This window comes from Sinohyriopsis cumingii, chromosome 9 (genome assembly GCF_028554795.1).
Source record: "Sinohyriopsis cumingii isolate HCF-2022 chromosome 9, ASM2855479v2, whole genome shotgun sequence".
NCBI lineage: Eukaryota > Metazoa > Mollusca > Bivalvia > Unionida > Unionidae > Sinohyriopsis > Sinohyriopsis cumingii.
In genome coordinates this window covers 13,413,513-13,433,155 of record NC_142969.1, presented here as the reverse complement: position 1 = coordinate 13,433,155, position 19,643 = coordinate 13,413,513, and the positions used below count along the sequence as shown (strand labels likewise).

The following is a 19,643-nucleotide window of genomic DNA, read 5'->3' as shown; positions in this document are numbered from 1 at the left end:
ATACTAAATTTATGATAAAGGCGTTATATAGTAAAATGTCAAAATTGTTTCATAGTAATTTTCTGATAAACTTTTAAAACGGAATAACAAAATAATACACGGACGTTTCACAGAAACAAATATATAACACTGACGAAAAATTAAAAAGGCAAAAATCACATCCTTTCTGTCTGAACACACACACACACACACACACACACACACACACACACACACAGAGGTAAGGATAACTGTTGTTTTCTAGAGATTGTATGAATGTTGTATACCTCAATCGTTGAGCGAACCAAGTACAAAATACTAAACCAGCATAATATATTTTTATTTTATTTTCAAAATGTGTGCTGTGTGCACAACTGTGGCCCCTTTATGATGAGCTTCAATAACTCAAAACAAGAAAGAACAGTGACCCAGATCTTAGAGAATTCATTACATAACAACAAATCTCACTAAATATCAGGAAAAATCATCTTAAAATAGCAAATAACAAGTAGGAAGCTTCGATTGCATGCTGAAAGTTAATGCTTTACAAATGAATGTTATAAACATAATCATGCATTGAATATTAAGAACATGTACATTTTATAACATATATAATTATGCACTGAATAATAGCAACACGTACGTATTTTAACATATATAATTATGCATTGAATATTAAGAACGTGTTGATTTTATAACATATATAATTATGCACTGAATAATAGCAACACGTACCTATTTTAACATATTAAACTATGCACCGAATAATAGCAGCATGGTCGTATTTTAACAAATATTATTAACAATATTAACACTCAGCCCTTCAATTTTTGGAAAGAAGAGTGATAAAATAGAATCCACGTATTAAAAGCTAAGAAAAGAAAATCAGCTTTAATTTATTTAAAAATATATGCCTTCTTATAAATATATATTCAATATGTATTCATTCCGTGTAAAGTACTAATGTAGACAGTATACAAACATAGGATACTGTAGATTGTCTCTTTAAACGATCTAACTTTGAATCTATGCGACTGGTTTATGATCACTGAAATTGTAGCTGTTTAGTGTGCTTACAATTTCAATTTGCTTTTAATAATACTGAACAGATGGTACGGGCGTTTTATAATAAACTGCCTAAATTGCATAACATTAAATGTAGGATAAAATTATAAATATAAAAAAATACACAGAGCATCACAAAAACAAAGATAAAATACTGAAGAGCAAATAAAATAATAGCAAATATCATATAAAGTAAATGGCATAGAAAATGAAAATAACGCAAGGTAAGTGGCATACAAAATAAAAATCACATTACTCTCAGAAAATTATACTAAATACACTAATGTTATTAGTAAAAAGAAACGAAAAAATGTAGCTATAATGTATATTTCATCTAAATTGAAATACTTGTATTAATTTTTGCACTTACGCGAATAAAAGGAAAGAAAGAGACCCGCATGAAGTTATAAAAATGTTAAAAACTTTAAGAAGATCATACTCTGGTTATTAGGTTGGTACAACAAATTTTGACATCTTCAAATGATTCCGCTCGATAAATGTATATATTTTAGATCGATGGTAGATTAAAAACTAAAGGGACCAATTCATATTCAAGCGGTGGTATAGTAAAATTTATCACTGTGAAAGAAAACAAAAATGACATCGCCACATAACTAGTATGGCTACTAGTACCACTACTGTATTGATCTAAACTCTCGAGCTAATATTCTTCCGTTTCGGAGCCTCTCTCTCTCTCTCTCTCTCTCTCTCTCTCTCTCTTTGTCTCTCTCTCTCTCTCTCTCTCTCTCTCTACAAAGATCAACTTATCTTAAATTATGCTAAAATTATATTAAGTTTGTAAAATTCACTAAAATCAAATTTCAAACAACTGCAACTCGTTTTTTAGTTTGGGCAAATTACTTTTAACTGATTTTGTGCCAATCTTCATTGACTGAACCTGTTTTTCTTGTTGCTACTGAGTTAATTAGCATCACCCATACCTGTACCAATCTATGACAAAATGGTACAAGATTTAGGAGAAACGCTAGATTATTACTCAGAATGGTTCTACTTTCGATTTAATCCCTCATCACTCTCATAATCATTGGCACAGAACTGAAACACCAAGTCAAAAATATGTATTCAAAGATAGAAAATATGTAAGAATAAGAAAATTGTTCTTTCTGTAGATATAGGGAAATAATCAATCCGTGATGTGAAAATAGCACATATCATCAGTCGGTACTTCACCAATCTTGAACACATAAGATTTCTACTTCCGTTGTGATATATTTCCATATATCTACAGATGTCAATATCCAACTGATCTCCAATTGAACTAAAGCATCAAATGCCACGGAGTACTTAAAAAATATTGCAGTTATCTCCCCTTCATCAACATTTGTCAGTGTTAACTTTTATCAAGCTTGGATGAAATTTGCATCTTTCAACAATTACAAGAGCAACATATATCAAGGAAACCATAATATAGTTATCCGTTACCACCACCCCCAACATCTCTCCTCCCATAGCAACTCAATCTGAAACTTTTCTGACAAATATTTCGACTCGTAAGCTCAGCATTACATTCAAGGCCGGCATTTGAAATTTAAAATTTAAATGTTGCATTTGTTGTCAAATATCAAGACCATAGAGAGCATATATTTAAAAAAAATAGCTAATTATCTTTGTAAAGTTTAGAACAAGTTACTCATCGCATCTTAAATGTTTATAGTTAACGTCGTGGAAGATATATCAACAAAGCTATACAAATCTTTTTTGAAAACTTGTTCCTATTGCGCAACAGATGTGTATATAATACAGTTTAAATACACTGCAGATAGAAATAAATATTAATATCATGACAATATGAAAAACAATGCAAATCAAACAGAAAACATATTAGTAAAAGGTTACATGAATTTAAAACATAGGAAGTTCACACACAAGACCGGTAATTAAAAGGCTTAAAAATAGAATATTTATTAAGACTGTGTATCATGGCAAAACAAAAAAATATAACACTGACGTTTTTAGTATTACCATAAGTTGACATTGTCATTCAAATAGTTTGAAATCTATCTTTCAAATAGCTGACACGTCTTTCATCCAAACAGTTGACAGCTATGCCATCAAAAACAGATGACAACTCCGTCATCCAAATAGCAAACAGATCTATCATCCAAATATCTGACAATACCGTCTTGAAATAGCTGACAAGTTTGTCATCCAAATATCTGACAATATCGTGTTGAATTAGCTGAATAGTCTGTCATACATACAGATTCGTCATAATAAAGGTACTTTTGACTCACACAGCCTGCCTCGATTTGAAATTTGCATTAGTGTATTTCTTCCGCACGTGCCCAGATACGCAAGAATTCCCAAAACAAGAATTGCTACAATAAAACCCAATCCAATGATGAAAACACGGAAAAATCCCCTGAAAAAACATCCTGAAAAAATACAAAAAATAGGAACAATAAGTTGGGCCTACAAAATTAGTTGTCTAGCCTGCGACAATTATCTTCATGGAGTCGGCTACAACACGTCCTATTCTAATCGGACTCTAACGTACTTACACCTGTTGTAACTCGCAATGCCCGACTTCAATGCGCACGTGAAATTTAATGTTTGATTTCCGTGGTACGACAAAGTAGTCTGCTACAGATATTCCCTGAATAGCAATTTATTTTATTCTTAAGTAGTGTGTGAGTGTGTGTGTGTGTGTGTGTGTTACACACACACACACACACACACACACACACACACACACTATATATATATATATATATATATATATATATATATATATATATATATATATATATATATATATATATATATATATATATATATATATATATATATATATATATATATATATATATATATATATATATATGGCTTATACAATGTCAGTATGTTCTAGAATACTCGACAAAAGAGCGTGGTACGTTTCATAGTTATCTCGGAAAAATCTTTAAGTGGTGGGGCGACACAAATGACATAGGTACTTGTATGTGTATCCAAGACATACTATGGAAAAAAGGACGGTGGCCCTATTAGCAATCACATACACACCAGTACATGCAGACGGACAGACGGACCAATACGAATGAACAGGTGCACATGCACAAATATATAACAGAGGATAAATAGCACTTTTTACTTTTAATGAATCATGTGCTCGTGCAATTATCTTTTCACAGACAAGAATCAAACATTAAAACTGAAATTCCATATTAAATTATAACTTTGAACATTTTTGTTTCTTCACGCCTGATATTACCCCTCCCCCTCCGTTGAGGGGCCCCGAGTGGCCGAGTGGTCTAAAGCGCTCACCGTTCCGGATCACTGCCATGTCACCTCTGTCTGCGTTGGTTCGAGTCCAAGGCTCAGCTAGCATGGGTACGTGGGAAAGCCTGCCAGTAGCTTCTCGTGGGTCAGCGGTTCTTCCCTGGGTTTTCCAGGGTTCTTCCACTACCAGTTATACTGGCCGCCATGTATAGCCTATCGTGTGCTGAAAATTGGCGTTAAATCCTAGAACAATAACAAGAACAACAACCCCTTCACTATATAGATTTGTGTGTTATATTTTGTGTCATACATATAACATTGAGCATTTAATTTTACATTTGATTTAAAAATCAAAAATTAGAGATGGAGAAATAAAAATCACAGAAGTTAAAGTGTGTCTTCGAATTGACGAATGAAAGACACATGTTATGTATATTTGATTTAATTTATATTTGATTTAATTTAATTGTTTGTAAGTTTTAAAATCTTTTTATTTTAATTTCATTACGTGTCAAAGTAATGTAATTTTGTTTACTAGGAATATGATATTTTCCAGAAATTAGTTTGACCTGACTGTTTAGTTGAAAACACATAAAATAGAACTTTGTATCTTTTTGCTGACTTAGTTCCTGGCCTTGAGTGAGAATCAAGTAAACAACCTCTTTTTCTAAAATTTATTTTTATTGTGGGATACATAGAGTAAGATTGAGGCTGTACTGAAATACGTAACATGTAAATAGCTTCTAAAATGTTCTGGAAGATGATCACGTGACACTATCCGGGCATCTGTTTTGCGCAGTATTTACGTTTTATACCTATGTCTATAGAGAATTTAGTTAATTTGGCTTTTACACTGGAAAGTGTTTGTTTGTGAATAGTTTGGAGTTACATTTTAAATTTTATTCAAATTATTTCGATTCTAAAAGATTAATTCTTTTTCCTGGAAATATTTGAGTTCTCATACATAATTCTTATAGAAAAACATTTCTTGAAATTTTATTCGGAAATTCAAACACCGGAATATTGTTTGTGAAACAACAAAAAACTGTAGACACAACATCGCACTACTAGCTACAGCATACGTATTCGCCTTCCATTTTGGAATTTTCGTCAGGACTCGAACTTGAATTCATTAGAACATTTCATTATTAGGATTTCTAAATTTAATTCGTGGATTATTTTTGGATTTGATCTTAAAATCGTAAGTTCTTATTGTTTAATTTTTCCATTGTTTTTCTAAGGAAATAAATTATTTGTTAAATGTTTCGAAGCTTGTTGTTTTCACACTTTCTTTGCTACTTGTTTATTATAGCCTAAACACGTAACATAAGACAGTATAAGAATGGAGAGAGAGAGAGAGAGCGTACGTATGGGAGGTTCTGTCTTCCCGCACGGCATACAGGCCTCTTCAAAACATACGAGTGGCTGATATGAAATCAGAATATGAAGAGATACCAAAGAGTGGACTAAACGTTACTAAACACGGGTAAAGAAAGAAAGAAAGAAAGAAAGAAAGAGAGAAAGAAAGAAAGAAAGAAAGAAAGAAAGAAAGAAGCCAACAAACAAACAAGAGATATTAGAACGCGCTTAAATAAATTTTACAATACTACATCACACATAGCAGTTAACAATCAGTTCATATTATCAGAAAATAACGTATATATTTCTTTTTAAAATAATCTTTATTAAGAAATACACTAAAACTTTCTTCACAGGATAGGAAAGACAAATAGATACAAACATACATACATGAAAATAGGAATGCATCTCGAAAATATCTTAAATAAACCAGAGAAATATAATGATGATTTATATCCTTAATTTGTTGACCGAAAACAACTAATGTGTCCCACCACGTAAAGCTGGCGTCATATTCACTTAGCCAGATTCGGAATTACTCGGTCTAAACTTGTCTTCGCTTATATTTTTTGTCTCTACACTGTTACCCAACATTTTCATTTCCTAATGGATTCCAATCCATATATTAATGTCTTTATTGTCTTGGTTTATCGCACACCACCCTATATATATATATATATATATATATATATATATATATATATATATATATATATATATATATACGCATTAAAATAGTCACTTTAATTGAGACTTTCTGACAAAAGTGATTACATACCGGAATTTGAGACTCGTCTTTAATTTCGCCCTTCGGTTCTCTCTTTATGTACGATGAATCCTGGAGAAAAGAAAAATCTGCTAGTTAATAGAAAAAGAACTAAACTACTGATAAAATGGTCATTTTTACATGATCAGTGGTCGGTGGTCAGTGATTTTCTGCGACCAATTAATGTTTTATGCAATCAGATTGTCGAAATGCAGACTGATGACCGACATCCGTTAACTTCTTGAAAGCCAAATATGGTCCGTTTCAATGAAATACCCGATTGCCAGTCCTAAAGAGAAGTCGCTTTAATTTCTGGTTTTGATGTAGCAAAATTAAATGTAGAGAAAAAAGATTTTGTGTTCAGTACTAAATTTCCATTCATTTAAATGGACACTAATGAGAGTTACAAGTGTACGTTTACGTATCGAAAATACATCACGGGTATATATTCAAAATAGTCTTTGTTAGCCGTGAAAAGGAGGGTCACTCGTCCCACAGTTGTTGTCATATTACGATTAAGTCAGGCATTGCCTATTGGCAGTAAATCTTTGTCAGCTGTGCTTATTTATTCTTTTTTTCTTATCTGTTTATATAGGTTGAAATAGTCCCGTGCCACTTTGAGAGTTTGAGGCCACTAGACCCTGGTTATATTGAAATTCGGAATGCCATAACAAGTCCATATAGTTGACTATTTGAAGATTTATAAGACAAAATGCACAACGAAATATAGTAATTTATTTCGAAGTTGTTTATTTAGAAAACGCGTTTTCTGACCCCATATGGGTTCAGGCCCTGCCCAAATGACACCCCGGCCCCTTTATGATTGGACCTGTAGGTAGGTAGGTAGGTTGATGGATGGATGGATGGATGGATGGATTGATTGATTGGTCTATTATACAACGACCGCTCTGGTGGTTTAAGTGGTTAAGTGGTTAGAGCAGGAGGCCGCGGTTTCGAAACCTGGTCGAGTCATACCAAAGACTTATAAAAATGGTATTAGGAGCTGCCTGGTTATGCCTGGTTGGCCTGGTGTCAGGATAGTGGGACATGATGCTACATACAATACTGCGGACATCTTAGCGATATGACTGAAAAATTTTAAAGCTACGTTAAAAATCCAAATCACAAACACAGATCACTATCACATAACGAACCAGTATGTTTTGACGTAATTCTAAGCTGTAAACAAAGGACGGAGACAGGGCATGAAATCTACACCAAAATTTATATCCCGGTAGAGTAATGCAATGAGGTTTCGAAGACTAGATGTTAAGATCATATGTGTTGAGATAATTGACAGTAATAATAATAATAATAATAATAATAATGACGACAATAATAATAATAATAATAATAATAATAATAATAATAAAGACAATAAAATCACAAAAATGTAATTACGTATGTAGATGATAGCACAAAACTGATGACATCCTAATTCTGCCAAGGCTACAACAGGGAGCTTAGATTTTTTTCATTTAGGTCAAATTACCCATGAGTTTTCAACTGTTGTATCGAGTATCGTTCCTTACGTGTACGTTATATATCTGTCCACTCTAGGTTAGATTCAATCACTAACACTGGAGTGACTCCACTGAATGTTTATTTGAGTTGTAGGGGTCGGCGACTTTGGCGTTTATTTTGTTGCGAATGTGGTTTTTGTAATTATTCAGTCGCTTTCTGAAACCAATGGTTTCGCCAACATATAGAATGGCACAGATCTTGCATGTCAGAAGATATATTGTAGTATTGCGCTCGACAGTGTAGACAACTCCTGTTGTCGAACTTCTGGAAGATTTGGTCTCCAGCATGTCTGAAAATTAGGCAACGATTGACTTTGCAATGATATGTACCTTAATATGTGGTCTTGTTTAACGTCTTGTTTGACGTCTTGTTTGACGTCTTGTTTAACGTCTTGTTTAACGTCTTGTTTGACGTTAATGTGGCACATAAAAGATGATCCTTGAGATTTTTAGGTCTACGGTACGCAACATTAGGAACTTCTTGAAATATATCCTTCTGACGTACAGACGACAGACGATTCAATTTTGGTGCAGATATATATATATATATATATATATATATATATATATATATATATATATATATATATATATATATATATATATATATATATATATATATATGCACTTCAGATGCAGCCTTATTCACTAAGAATAAAGCTTGGAATGAGCTAATAACGAAATTGCTGATCTATCAGAATCCTGATAAGAAAAATAAAGAAAAAAAACCCATATCATTTCAGTCCCTATTGCAATCGTCAATCTTCTATTTTATTAGCAAGTTTACGATATAAAGGTTTCATACTCATTTATAATTATCAAACCTTATTATTGATCCTTCCAGTTTTTGCAGTTTTCCTATTGATAATTATTCTTATTTCCTTTGAGTACAGATTGTATAAGAAAAGACAAGAGATCAATTTTCAGACATTTTCATTCCTTCATATCACTACCCATCTGATTACAAACACTATCTTGTTTGCAATTGATCAAAACTAGCAATGTTGGCCTTTACTCCGTCTTTACCACCCAATAAATAGGTCCAAGGGCAATTCATAAATTATTTCGTTTTACTAGACAGACTGACGAACAGACATATATAGAGAGAGATAGAAACACATTAAGGCAATAGGTACACTTTCACACGGCAATTCCTTGGGAATATTCCCATGAGCCGTTTACATAATAAATCACATGTTTTATATATTACTCAAAAACAATCGAATCAAAATTGCATTGGAAAATATGTTACTGCGCATACAAATTATTTAATTTTAATTTTACAACTTTTGTATAATTGAATAAAATATTTTGGGGCTAGAATTCTGATTTCTAAATATTAGCATCAATAGTTAACAACAGCAACGAACATAGTCACCATCACCATGTGATGATCATTATTGTTGTTGCCGTTACACGACTATGATAATGATGGTGATTAAACTGAAATCATTGCTATAAATTTCCATTAGCAATGTAAAAATAAATGGAATATAAAAAAGATGTAAGTTATAGAGCAGGATTACAGATGGAGAACATATTACTTGCAAATAAGTAATATAACTGACTGAGATTTTCAGAAAGATATACACCATTAGGATGTTTTGAGGACCATGAAGTTTTGAAAGAAAAAAATTGAAAAGATTTACTATTTGATTCACATTGAAAATACTTGTTTACGAGCATGTTTGAAGATGTTACTGTGGCAAATGATTTTTTCACAGATAAGTGCTAAAACTTACGACAAGATAGCTGTGTTTTACCTGGCCTGTGGTGGCGCAACCTATCGGATTCAAGGAATGTAACTGACGTCGATGTTCCACGAGTTACGGAATACATTGTAATAATTGTCAGTATGCTTCATTATTAGTTTTTTTTTCATAAGCTGTTGATAAACACCTGATAACAAAAGAATGAGAGAGAGAGAGAGAGAGAGAGAGAAACAGAGAGATAAAGACTGGGACATATTGACAGACCTAGACTGAGACAGGGTCAAAGACAGACAAGTTGTCAATTGTAAAGGTTGTAATGATGATAAGTAATCATGCTGCTGCTACAACAACAACAACAATTACTACTACTACTACTACTACTAAACGGTTTCCAGATTCTGAGGTCGACTAATCCGCAAGCTTTCACAAAAAGGGTTAAAAGCTACCTTTTAGCAAACTCAAACTCTCTGCTTTGAACATCATCTTTATATTCGTCATTTACATTATCATCGAAACAAAATTTTATCACATATTGGACTTACAGTCATATCATAGGTTACCTGTATTTTCCACACGGTAGAGGTTTCATTTCTTCCCATGATGTTTGCTTCCTCTCCCACGATACACATACTTTCCAGAAATATAGTAAATAATACCAGACCGACCTTCAATGGGCAAATCAACTCCATTTTCGTCTTTCAAAGGCCTACAATGAACCAGTTTTATGGATTAATTTTCTTTAATGAATCCATTCATATTTAATAAGAGGTACCTGTAGGTTCGATCTCGACTGTTCGGTACCCTCTCTCTCTCTATCTCACACAAACTCCCGATTCTCACACGTATGACGTTGCCTGTCATATACTCTGTTTAATAAATCTGTTGATATTTATTGGGAAGTACATATAAGCTGATTCGACCTCAGTTGTTCAAAACCTCCTCTCTCACTCTCTCATGAATAAAAACATTTCAGTTGTTGTTGTAGTAGGGTTTAACGCCATTGTTCAGCACAAGATAGGCTATAGTTAGCGACCAGTATAATTGGTGGAGGAAGAACCCGGGAGAACCCCAGAAAGAACCACAGACCCTCGAGAACCTTTTGTTGTTGTTGCTGTTGTGGAGTTTAACGCCATTTTTCAGTACATGATAGGCTACGCATGGCGGCCAGTATTAATGGTGGAGGAAGAACCCGGGAAAACCCATGGAAGAACCACCGACCCAAGAGAAGCTACTGGTAAGCTTTCTCACATACCCACATTGGCCGAATCCTAGACTCGAACCCACGCAGACACAGGTAAGATGGCAGTGATCCGTAACGGAGAGCGCTTTAGACCACTCGGCCACTCGGGGCCCCTTCGAGAAGCTACTGGCAAACTTTCTCACATACCCATACTGGAAGAACCCGAGACTCGAGCCCACGCAGACAGAGGTGATGTGGCAGTGATCCTCAACGGTGAGCGCTTTAGACCACTCGGCAACTCGGGGCCCCAAAATATTTCAGTATAATTCGACAGCTAATACAACAACTGCTACTGTATTCCGTTTATCTATATGTTGTTACGTATCGACTGTTTTGTTTCTTTATATATTTACTTAATTTTAATCTCCTGACCGTACCTAATAACTTCTGTCAGACAATCAGACCCTGCACAGTCTACTAATGGTACGAATCGTCAGTTTTTCACAGATATAAAAAACTAAAACTTCGACAACTGAAGTTATACAATAAAGCAATAACTGATTTTTCAACACGTACAATTGATCTCTTTCCAGTCTGACTGATTCATGAACATAAAAACATTTGATTGGAACCGATACATTGTATAGGCTGTGATTGTCTTTACACACAATGGGTCTACTCAAACAACAATTTTGAAATAATATAAATTTCCAGTCAGAAAGGGAAATCTCATTTTCTATCATTATTTGTTCAGTTTCACAAAATATATATACCTACCCTGGGCAAACGTCACAAAATTGTGTATAAGTACCCTGGGCAGACCTCACAAAATGTATACCTACCTTCAGACAACTTCACACATTTTTTATACCTACCCTGGGCAAACTTCACCAATTATGTATACCTACTTTAGGAAAACTTCACAACTTCGAAGATGGATTTCCTGACGAAGGTAAACATTGATTCGACAACTTTGTTTTATTTTGTTAATCACCTCTAAAGACGTTATCAACACTAACTCCCTCCATTCCAAAATGAAAGCGAAACTAAATGACATGTACTCTAAGAATAGGCTAATCTACAACTCAATTCAGTTACATGGAAATATGAATACACATTACCTATATTTGAGTTTAGTCTAATTTTGCATAATTTTGCATAATTTGTGGCTTGTCATGGTACAAGACTAAGAATGCAGACGCGAGTAAAATATTACATGAAAAAGATATCTGACTATTTTCTATTTTGAAATGAATTCAAATTCAAGAGTTTTCACTTATTTCACGCTTATAATTGGATATAAAGTCGAAGGCATGTGTTAAGAATCAACTAACAGGAAATTCTGATGCTTCGTCGGTACAGCGTCATTGACGGTCGTAACTTTGTGCCCGTCCTTTATTCGTACGCCATACTTCTCGCAACCTCACGCTATTGACGTCATCAGTTGGCTCACTATCGCTCGCTGACAGTTATAGCAAGTGCTGATTAAGAAATATTTAACGAATAAGATTCAAATACGCACTACAGTTCAAGTAAATAAAACATAATGAAGACCTAGCCGGGCCACTATTTATATTTGATTTTCTTAGCCTTTCCATTAACAGCAAACCCACGACTGTGGTTTCTGAAACGGATAAACTTGATTACATGCAATTCTTATATGAGGTTAGAAAAAAATTAATTCAATGGAAAACGGTAGAGTTTTAAGATTTGTATTGAGTTATTGTAATATTAGGGGAAAAAAATCTTTGTCAAAAAATCCAGAAAATTATTAATTAAAATTTCACAACATATTTAGAGATAATAAGCTAGAATTGTGTTTCAAAATGCATACAGCTCTTTCAATTACTAGCATTTTGACATTTTCTCATTGTTTGAAATTGTTTTGTTGCTGTCAAAATTTATTTGAAAGTAGTAACATATATTATAGATGCAAGTATCAATAATACATAGACACCATCAACGACTGACTTTACACCTGTCTAACTCTCCCATTCTCATCTTACGACACGTGTCCTTTATTTCGAGGGCAAGAACCATGGACGAACTTCAAGATACAGAAAACTTTGACACGCTCGGAAAACGGTAGCTCGCAAAGGATTTTGTTAGTCTGTTAGGATTTTTCAACGATTAATAAATTAAGTAGATATAGTTCAACACTTTCTACGGTGATTTTAATAGTTTCTGGCAATATTATAATGCAAGCATTCCAATTCACGTTGAGGGTAAGAATCATAGAAAGTCGACGATTCATAATTATAAAACCTGTCAAAGCCAATTTAGCAAGATAAGCAGGCCACTGCAACCCTAATTTACATTTGACTGGTGTTGACATAAGTGACAATGTTAAATGCATACATTGCATGGCCGTACAATGGCATGCAACAGTGTCTATGGGACTGAGATACAAGCAATACAGAACGTCTTGCGTACTTTACAAAACCAATTACGATCGCTGGCTAAATCTTTCCAAATTATGTTTGGATATTAAATGTTTGAAAAATCAATTTCGTTTAATTTTAGCTGATAGCATTGTTAATGAAAATGTCCACAAAACTGTTTCGAGCTGAAGCTATGAGCGTGTGATTTGGATTTTTGACGTAGCTTTATTAATTTTTCAGTCATATTGCTACGATGTCTGCAGTGTGGCAATTTATAGTGATGTCTAGCACTGGGACATCATGCTGTAGACATGTAGCATGATGTCTCACCCAGTCACATTATCCTGACACCAGGCCAACCAGTCCAAACACTAACCTCTTAATGCTGAGCGCCAAGCGAGGCAGCTTTTAGTACCGTTTTTAGAAGTCTTTGGTATAACTCGGCCGGGGATCGAACCCACGACCTCCCGCATCCGAGGCGGAAGCTCTAACCACTACGCCACCGGAGCGGTAGCTGACGCTATGAAGTGTCTGATGTATTTGCACATCTATGTCTGATCTAGGAAGAATGTCTATTAGCAGACAAAATCAGTGGGTTTTTTTTAAAAAGCAAATGATTACTTTTTTTTTTCCTTTTACAGCCCCCTTGACTAACTGTTGGAGGTTGAACTCGGAAAATCTCCGGTAAGAGCCACCGACCCACCGGAAGCTACTGTCAAACTTTCTCACATACCCACATTGGTCCTGCCCGTGACCTACTCTTCAATGCAGACCTCGATGCAGATCACTTAAGTTTATGTCGTATTTGTAATGAACAACACACAGACGGAAATACACTTGTACATACATAATTATAAAATAAATTTAATACCACCTGACATGCACATTTGCATCCTTTATGATTATATTTCTAATGATCTTCTATGATGCAAAGGATTAAAACAGACATGTATGTGAGGTTCAAAGGGATTAAAGCATACGTATATCTGAGGTTGAAAAGGATTAAAGCCTACGTATAGGATGAGGTAGAAAAGGATTAAGGGCATACATGTACGTGAGGTTGAATAGGATTAAAGCATACATGTAGAATGCGGTAGAGAAGGATTAAGGCATACATGTACGTGAGGTTGAATAAGATTAAAGCATACTATATCTGAGGTTAAAAAGGATTAAAGCCTACGTATAGGATGAGGTAGAAAAGGATTAAGGGCATACATGTACATGAGGTTGAATAGGATTAAAGCATACATGTAGAATGCGGTAGAGAAGGATTAAGGCATACATGTACGTGAGGTTGAATAAGATTAAAGCATACTATATCTGAGGTTAAAAAGGATTAAAGCATACGTATAGGATGAGGTAGAAAAGGATTAAGGCATACATGTCCGTGAGGTTGAATAGGATTAAAGCATACGTATATCTGAGGTTAAAAAGGATTAAAGCCTACGTATATGATGAGGTAGAAAGGATTAAAGCATACGTGTAGGATGAGGTAGAAAAGGATTAAAGCATACATGCACGTGAGGTTGAATAGGATTAAAGCATACGTATATCTGAGGTTACAAAGGATTAAAGCATACGTGTAGGATGAGGTAGAAAAGGATTAAAGCATACATGCACGTGAGGTTGAATAAGTATTGTTTCCGTTAAGACAATAAATCATAATCTTACGGCACTGTGTCCTAGTTAAATGAGTAGGCGTATACAATATACATTGATGTTGAGGTTACAAGGACTTAAGTAATAGTCTGTGACTATAAAATTACTGGCCATTGAGAGATACCGAACAAAAAAGAACGAAGGATCTCATGTATTATCCCCTCTCCTCACCACTCTAACTCCTTACTGTTTATCATCCTTTCTGCCATCTTTCTTTTTCTTCTTTAACTAATATAATAAGCATTTATGCATTTATTTAGTATATTTCTGTTCGCCATTTAGTTATTGACTCAAACATGTATCGTTAAATAACACCCCCATCCCTTGTAATATCTTGTCATATGCTTGTGTCGTCTGTGCAAAGGAGCGAGGGACAGCAATGGCAAGGGAGATAATACACGGAGAGTTCGTTGGGCGAGATAAGATTTTTGCAAATAGCAGTTCAGCTGATGGCAGCTAATTATGCTGTCTTTCAAATATCGAAAGAAAGTGGTACTCAAAACTTACCTGGATGCTACACCGGACCATAATATTGACCTCGAGTGAGAGAAAAGCAAATGAGCTTGCCCGAGGTTTACGGCAGATCGAATCTATTAAAAGGAACAGGTCAGAACAATAGCCAAAATACCTGGGATTTGTACAAGCTATATTTAGATTTATATTTAAAAGCCTATATCAAGGGCTTTGTTTGAGTGTGTATATTTACGCTTAAGAAATCAGAATGGTTTGTAAACAGGACACGTAATGGAAATCTTATCAACATATCTAGACTACAAGGTCATCTGACAATATGCAGTTGCAAGTATTTTTACATAGATCTGATGAGCAGTGCTCAGTCAAAACATAAACATATAGGTAAACACGACAGGTAAGAGTCCAAAAAAAGCGTAGTAAAATGTTTTGCACGAGCTAATGATGCAAAATTTCATCATATTTTCACGTACTGTAATACATCAGTGACAAACTCATCCCATTAACGTACTGATTTTTCACAAAGAAAAGTTTTTACAAAACATATATATTTTTTTTATATCTAATTATTGCCGTCGCGGTCTTCATGAAAAAGGATCACAATTTTTAATTAAAAAGTACTCACTCTGGCTGAACATGTAAATATGAGTAGAAAGTGGTAAGTCATATTTACTGAAGAACACATCACCATTCTTCATGAAAACCGTTCCATTTTTGTCTGGTTAAAAAATTGCTAATTTTTCATGAAGACGGCACTTTTCCTTAAGATTGCATCTTTTCTACACCAACCTTCGAATTTCAGGGAAAATTAGTGCATGGGTACTTTCGTTATGAAAAAACACGAATTCCGAATGAAAATTGCAATTTTTTCGTGCAAAAAGTAACAGTTTATCAAGACGCTTTTCTTCGTTGAATGTTTATAGACATCTCTTCCGTGTAGAATTAACGTCCTCCGTGTTCATTAAAATAGTTTAGTGTGAAGAAAAAACAAACCCAAAACGAAAAATAATTTTCATGAAGACTGTTGTTGTTGTTTTTATTGTAGGGTTTAACGCCATTTTTTCAGCACAAGATAGGCTATACATGGCGGACATTATTAATGGCAGAAGAAGAACCCCGGAAAACCCCGGAAAGAACCACCGACCCACGAGAAGCTCCCGGCAAGCTTTCTCACATATCCACATTGGCCGAGTCCGAGACTCGAACCCACACAGACAGAGGCGAGATGGCATTGATCCGTGACGGAGAGCGCTTTAGACCACTCGGCCGGTCGGGGTCCCGCGAAGACTGTAACTTGTTCAAGAAAGAAGTGGTTGTACACATCGAATGTTTAGTTGTCCGTGAAGAAACTGTCATTTTCATGCAAATTTCTCTAACCTATACTGTGCCAATTTTCACGATAATGTGAACAAGTTTTGTACCTGAAAAATGTGTACACCTGTCAGGCATGTGAAAACTGAAGAAACATTACCTAAAGAGTCGTCTTTGGTGGCGAGAAATCACCAATTTCATGAAGATTGTCATATGTTTCTTAAAAACTGCACATTTTCATGACGATGGTATATTTTGTATTAAATGTGCTGCTTTTTCAAGAGAACTTTAATTATTCTCCTGACAAATTTGCATCTACGTGCAACGGCGTTTTATCCTATTAAAATTAACTTTTTTATTAAATAAATGGAGTTTTCACGAAAAATGTATCCAATTTTCACAAAATATATAATTTTTTGTGGATAAAATGCCTCCATCATGAAGAAAGTAATTTTCTCCCTAGAAAAAGTGTCCCATTACAAGTCGATGCAATTTTTTCACGAAAATATTTTTACGGGACAAAATGTCAGTCTTCATGAAAAATGTGCAATCTGCGTGAAAAGTGCGTATTTTTTTCTCGAAACATATAAGAGATCGTGGCGAGTGGTGCTTTTCTTCGTGAAGACATATGACTCATGAGAACAATTCTGTGCATTAGAAATCTATTTCCTTCTTGGCTGCTTGACTGGACACAGATATAAGGAAACCATAATAAATGTAAATAGAGCTCTCCAACGATATTTAGCCAGGTGATTACAACGACATTTACGTTTAAAGACCCGTCAGCCTCTAACACAAGGAACGGCATTCGAATTTATTGATGTGAGGGGCATATATTAAAGCTAAATAGACAAAAGCATCCCGCGTGAATTTGAGGTTATAACATTTGTATGCATTCATGTAATATCACTAGATCATAAGGCTAAAGATTCCTGTATACTATTTAGGAGTCAGATAAATTGAGTGAGTTGGGGGTTGGGGGTGATTAACTTCAAAGGTATCGAGAAACTCTGTCTTAACCGCCATCTATGAACGTGATTTGCAAAACAAACGAGAGATAAATTAATAAATCAAAAAGAGTTCAGTTGTACAGCATTCTATCGACACTTACCTGATCACATGACGCTTTGGCGAAGGCCGCTTAACACATTACCGAGTAACGTACTTATCACGGGTAGTGTCATGTGTGATGGAGACGTTGGTTTGTATGTTCCGGGCATCTTGCCACAAGTGAAAGGAAAGAAACTAGTTTAGTGCCTACAAATACAAATAAGAATATGGTTATAAATTAAAGTCTTTTCACGTACATGCATAAACCTTACATCAATATACAATTCAAGTGCCACTCTCTGGGGTTATAAAACCCTAGTAACCATAAATACAGTCCTACAGTTCGTGCCTCGAATATATGCCGATAGTTGCCATTTGTTGCAGTTCGAACTATACAGTAACTCATTTAGAAACTAAACAAAGTGTGACCGAGAAGATGGGAATGCACTGGTCAATTTTTCATTTCGTAACTTTTCGGCCAATCCTACACTCATCCACTCGTAGAAACGGTCGTTGTGGTCGGAAGAAAGAGCAGGTTCAGTTTTCAGAAGAAAATGTTGCAAAAGAAAATTTAAAAATAGATCGTAGTACCATCATTAATACAACTGTTTTGTTGGAATATATGCTATTCTATTAAGGACGGAATATCGAATGCAGCATGCTATCTCCAAGTAAATTTTCTGCGCAGATTTGAAATGTCAATGCATGTTTTCGCACGAGGTTTCAGAGTGGTCTAAATAAAACGATCTCTTGATTATTTAATATACCAAATTCATTAGGGTATAATCCTCCTTAGGGTAAAGTCCACCTTGGGGTATAGTCCTCCTTAGGGTATAGTCCACCTTAGGGTATAGTCTTTCTAATGGTATAGTGTGCCTTAGGGTATAGTCCACTTTAAGGTATAGTCCTCCTATTGGTATAGTCTTCCTTATGGTATAGTCTTCTTTATGGTATAGTCCACCTTAGGTATAGTCCTCCTTAGGGTATAATCCACCTTACGGTATAGTCTTCCTAATAGTATAGTCCACCTTAGGGTATAGTCTTTCTAATGGTATAATCCTCCTTTGGGTATAGTCCTCCTTAGGGTATAGTACCCCTTAGGGTATCGTCCACTTTAAGGTATAGTCTTCCTAATGATATAGTCCACCTTACGGAATAGTCTTCTTAATGGTATAGTCCTCCTTAGGGTGTAGTCTTCCTAATGGTATAGTCCACCTTAGGGTATAGTCTTCCTAATGGTATAGTCCACCTTAGAGTATAGTCTTCCTAATGGTATAGTCCACCTTAGGGTATAGTCTTCCTAATGGTATAGTCCTCCTTAGGTTATAGTCTTCCTAATGGTGTAGTCCACCTTAGGGTATAGTCTTCCTAATGGTATAGTCCACCTTAGGGTATAGTCTTCCTAATGGTATAGTCCACCTTAGGGTATAGTCTTCCTAATGGTATAGTCCACCTTAGGTTATAGTCTTCCTAATGGTATAGTCCACCTTAGAGTATAGTCCACCTTCGGGTATAGTCTTCCTAATGATATAGTCCACCTTAGATTATAATCCTTAGGGTATAATCCTCCTTAGGGTATAGTCCTCCTTATGGCATTGTCCTCCGTAGGGTATAGTCCTCCTTAGGGTATAGTCTTCCTAATAGCATAGTCCACCTTAGGGTATAGTCTTCCTAATGGTATAGTCCTCCTGAGCGTATAGTCTTTCTAATGGTGTAGTCCTCCTTAGGGTATAGTCTTCCTAATGGTGTAGTCCACCTTATGGTATAGTCTTCCTAATAGTATAGTCCACCTTAGGGTATAGTCTTCCTAATGGTGTAGTCCACCTTAGGGTATAGTCTTCCTAATGGTATAGTCCTCCTTAGGTTATAGTCTTCCTAATGGTATAGTCCACCTTAGAGTATAGTCCACCTTAGGGTATAGTCTTCCTAATGGTATAGTCCACCTTA

General features: G+C 35.0%; 1 protein-coding gene across 5 annotated transcripts; it reads right to left on the bottom strand.

The window, feature by feature from the left end:
- Nucleotides 1-308: 308 nt before the first annotated feature.
- On the bottom strand, nucleotides 309-17,866 carry LOC149791292 (uncharacterized). 5 transcript variants are annotated; one of them, XM_089969818.1, is made up of 5 exons: nucleotides 17,758-17,866; nucleotides 10,205-10,350; nucleotides 6,422-6,481; nucleotides 5,652-5,709; nucleotides 309-3,440 (listed from the first exon to the last, which is right to left on the bottom strand). In XM_089969818.1, exons 2-5 carry the CDS (start codon nucleotides 10,331-10,333, stop codon nucleotides 3,274-3,276), a joined length of 414 nt encoding a protein of 137 aa, XP_089825944.1. In that variant the 5' UTR covers nucleotides 10,334-10,350; nucleotides 17,758-17,866; the 3' UTR covers nucleotides 309-3,273. The 5 variants fall into 5 exon arrangements, with proteins under 5 accessions (XP_089825944.1, XP_089825942.1, XP_089825943.1 ...); XM_089969816.1 differs by lacking the exon at nucleotides 17,758-17,866 and adding an exon at nucleotides 15,372-15,475; XM_089969817.1 differs by lacking the exon at nucleotides 17,758-17,866 and adding an exon at nucleotides 11,700-11,859.
- Nucleotides 17,867-19,643: the final 1,777 nt, after the last annotated feature.

Bases quoted from the DNA above. Each gene is read 5' to 3' on its own strand.
- LOC149791292 (XM_089969818.1), bottom strand. From the start codon at position 10,333: ATGGAGTTGATTTGCCCATTGAAGGTCGGTCTGGTATTATTTACTATA. The intron at 6,482-10,204 runs GTAACCTATGAT...TCTTTTCTCCAG, and splicing joins CTACCGTGTGGAAAATACAG to GATTCATCGTACATAAAGAG. The intron at 5,710-6,421 runs GTATGTAATCAC...ATTTCATATCAG, and splicing joins AAGACGAGTCTCAAATTCCG to CCACTCGTATGTTTTGAAGA.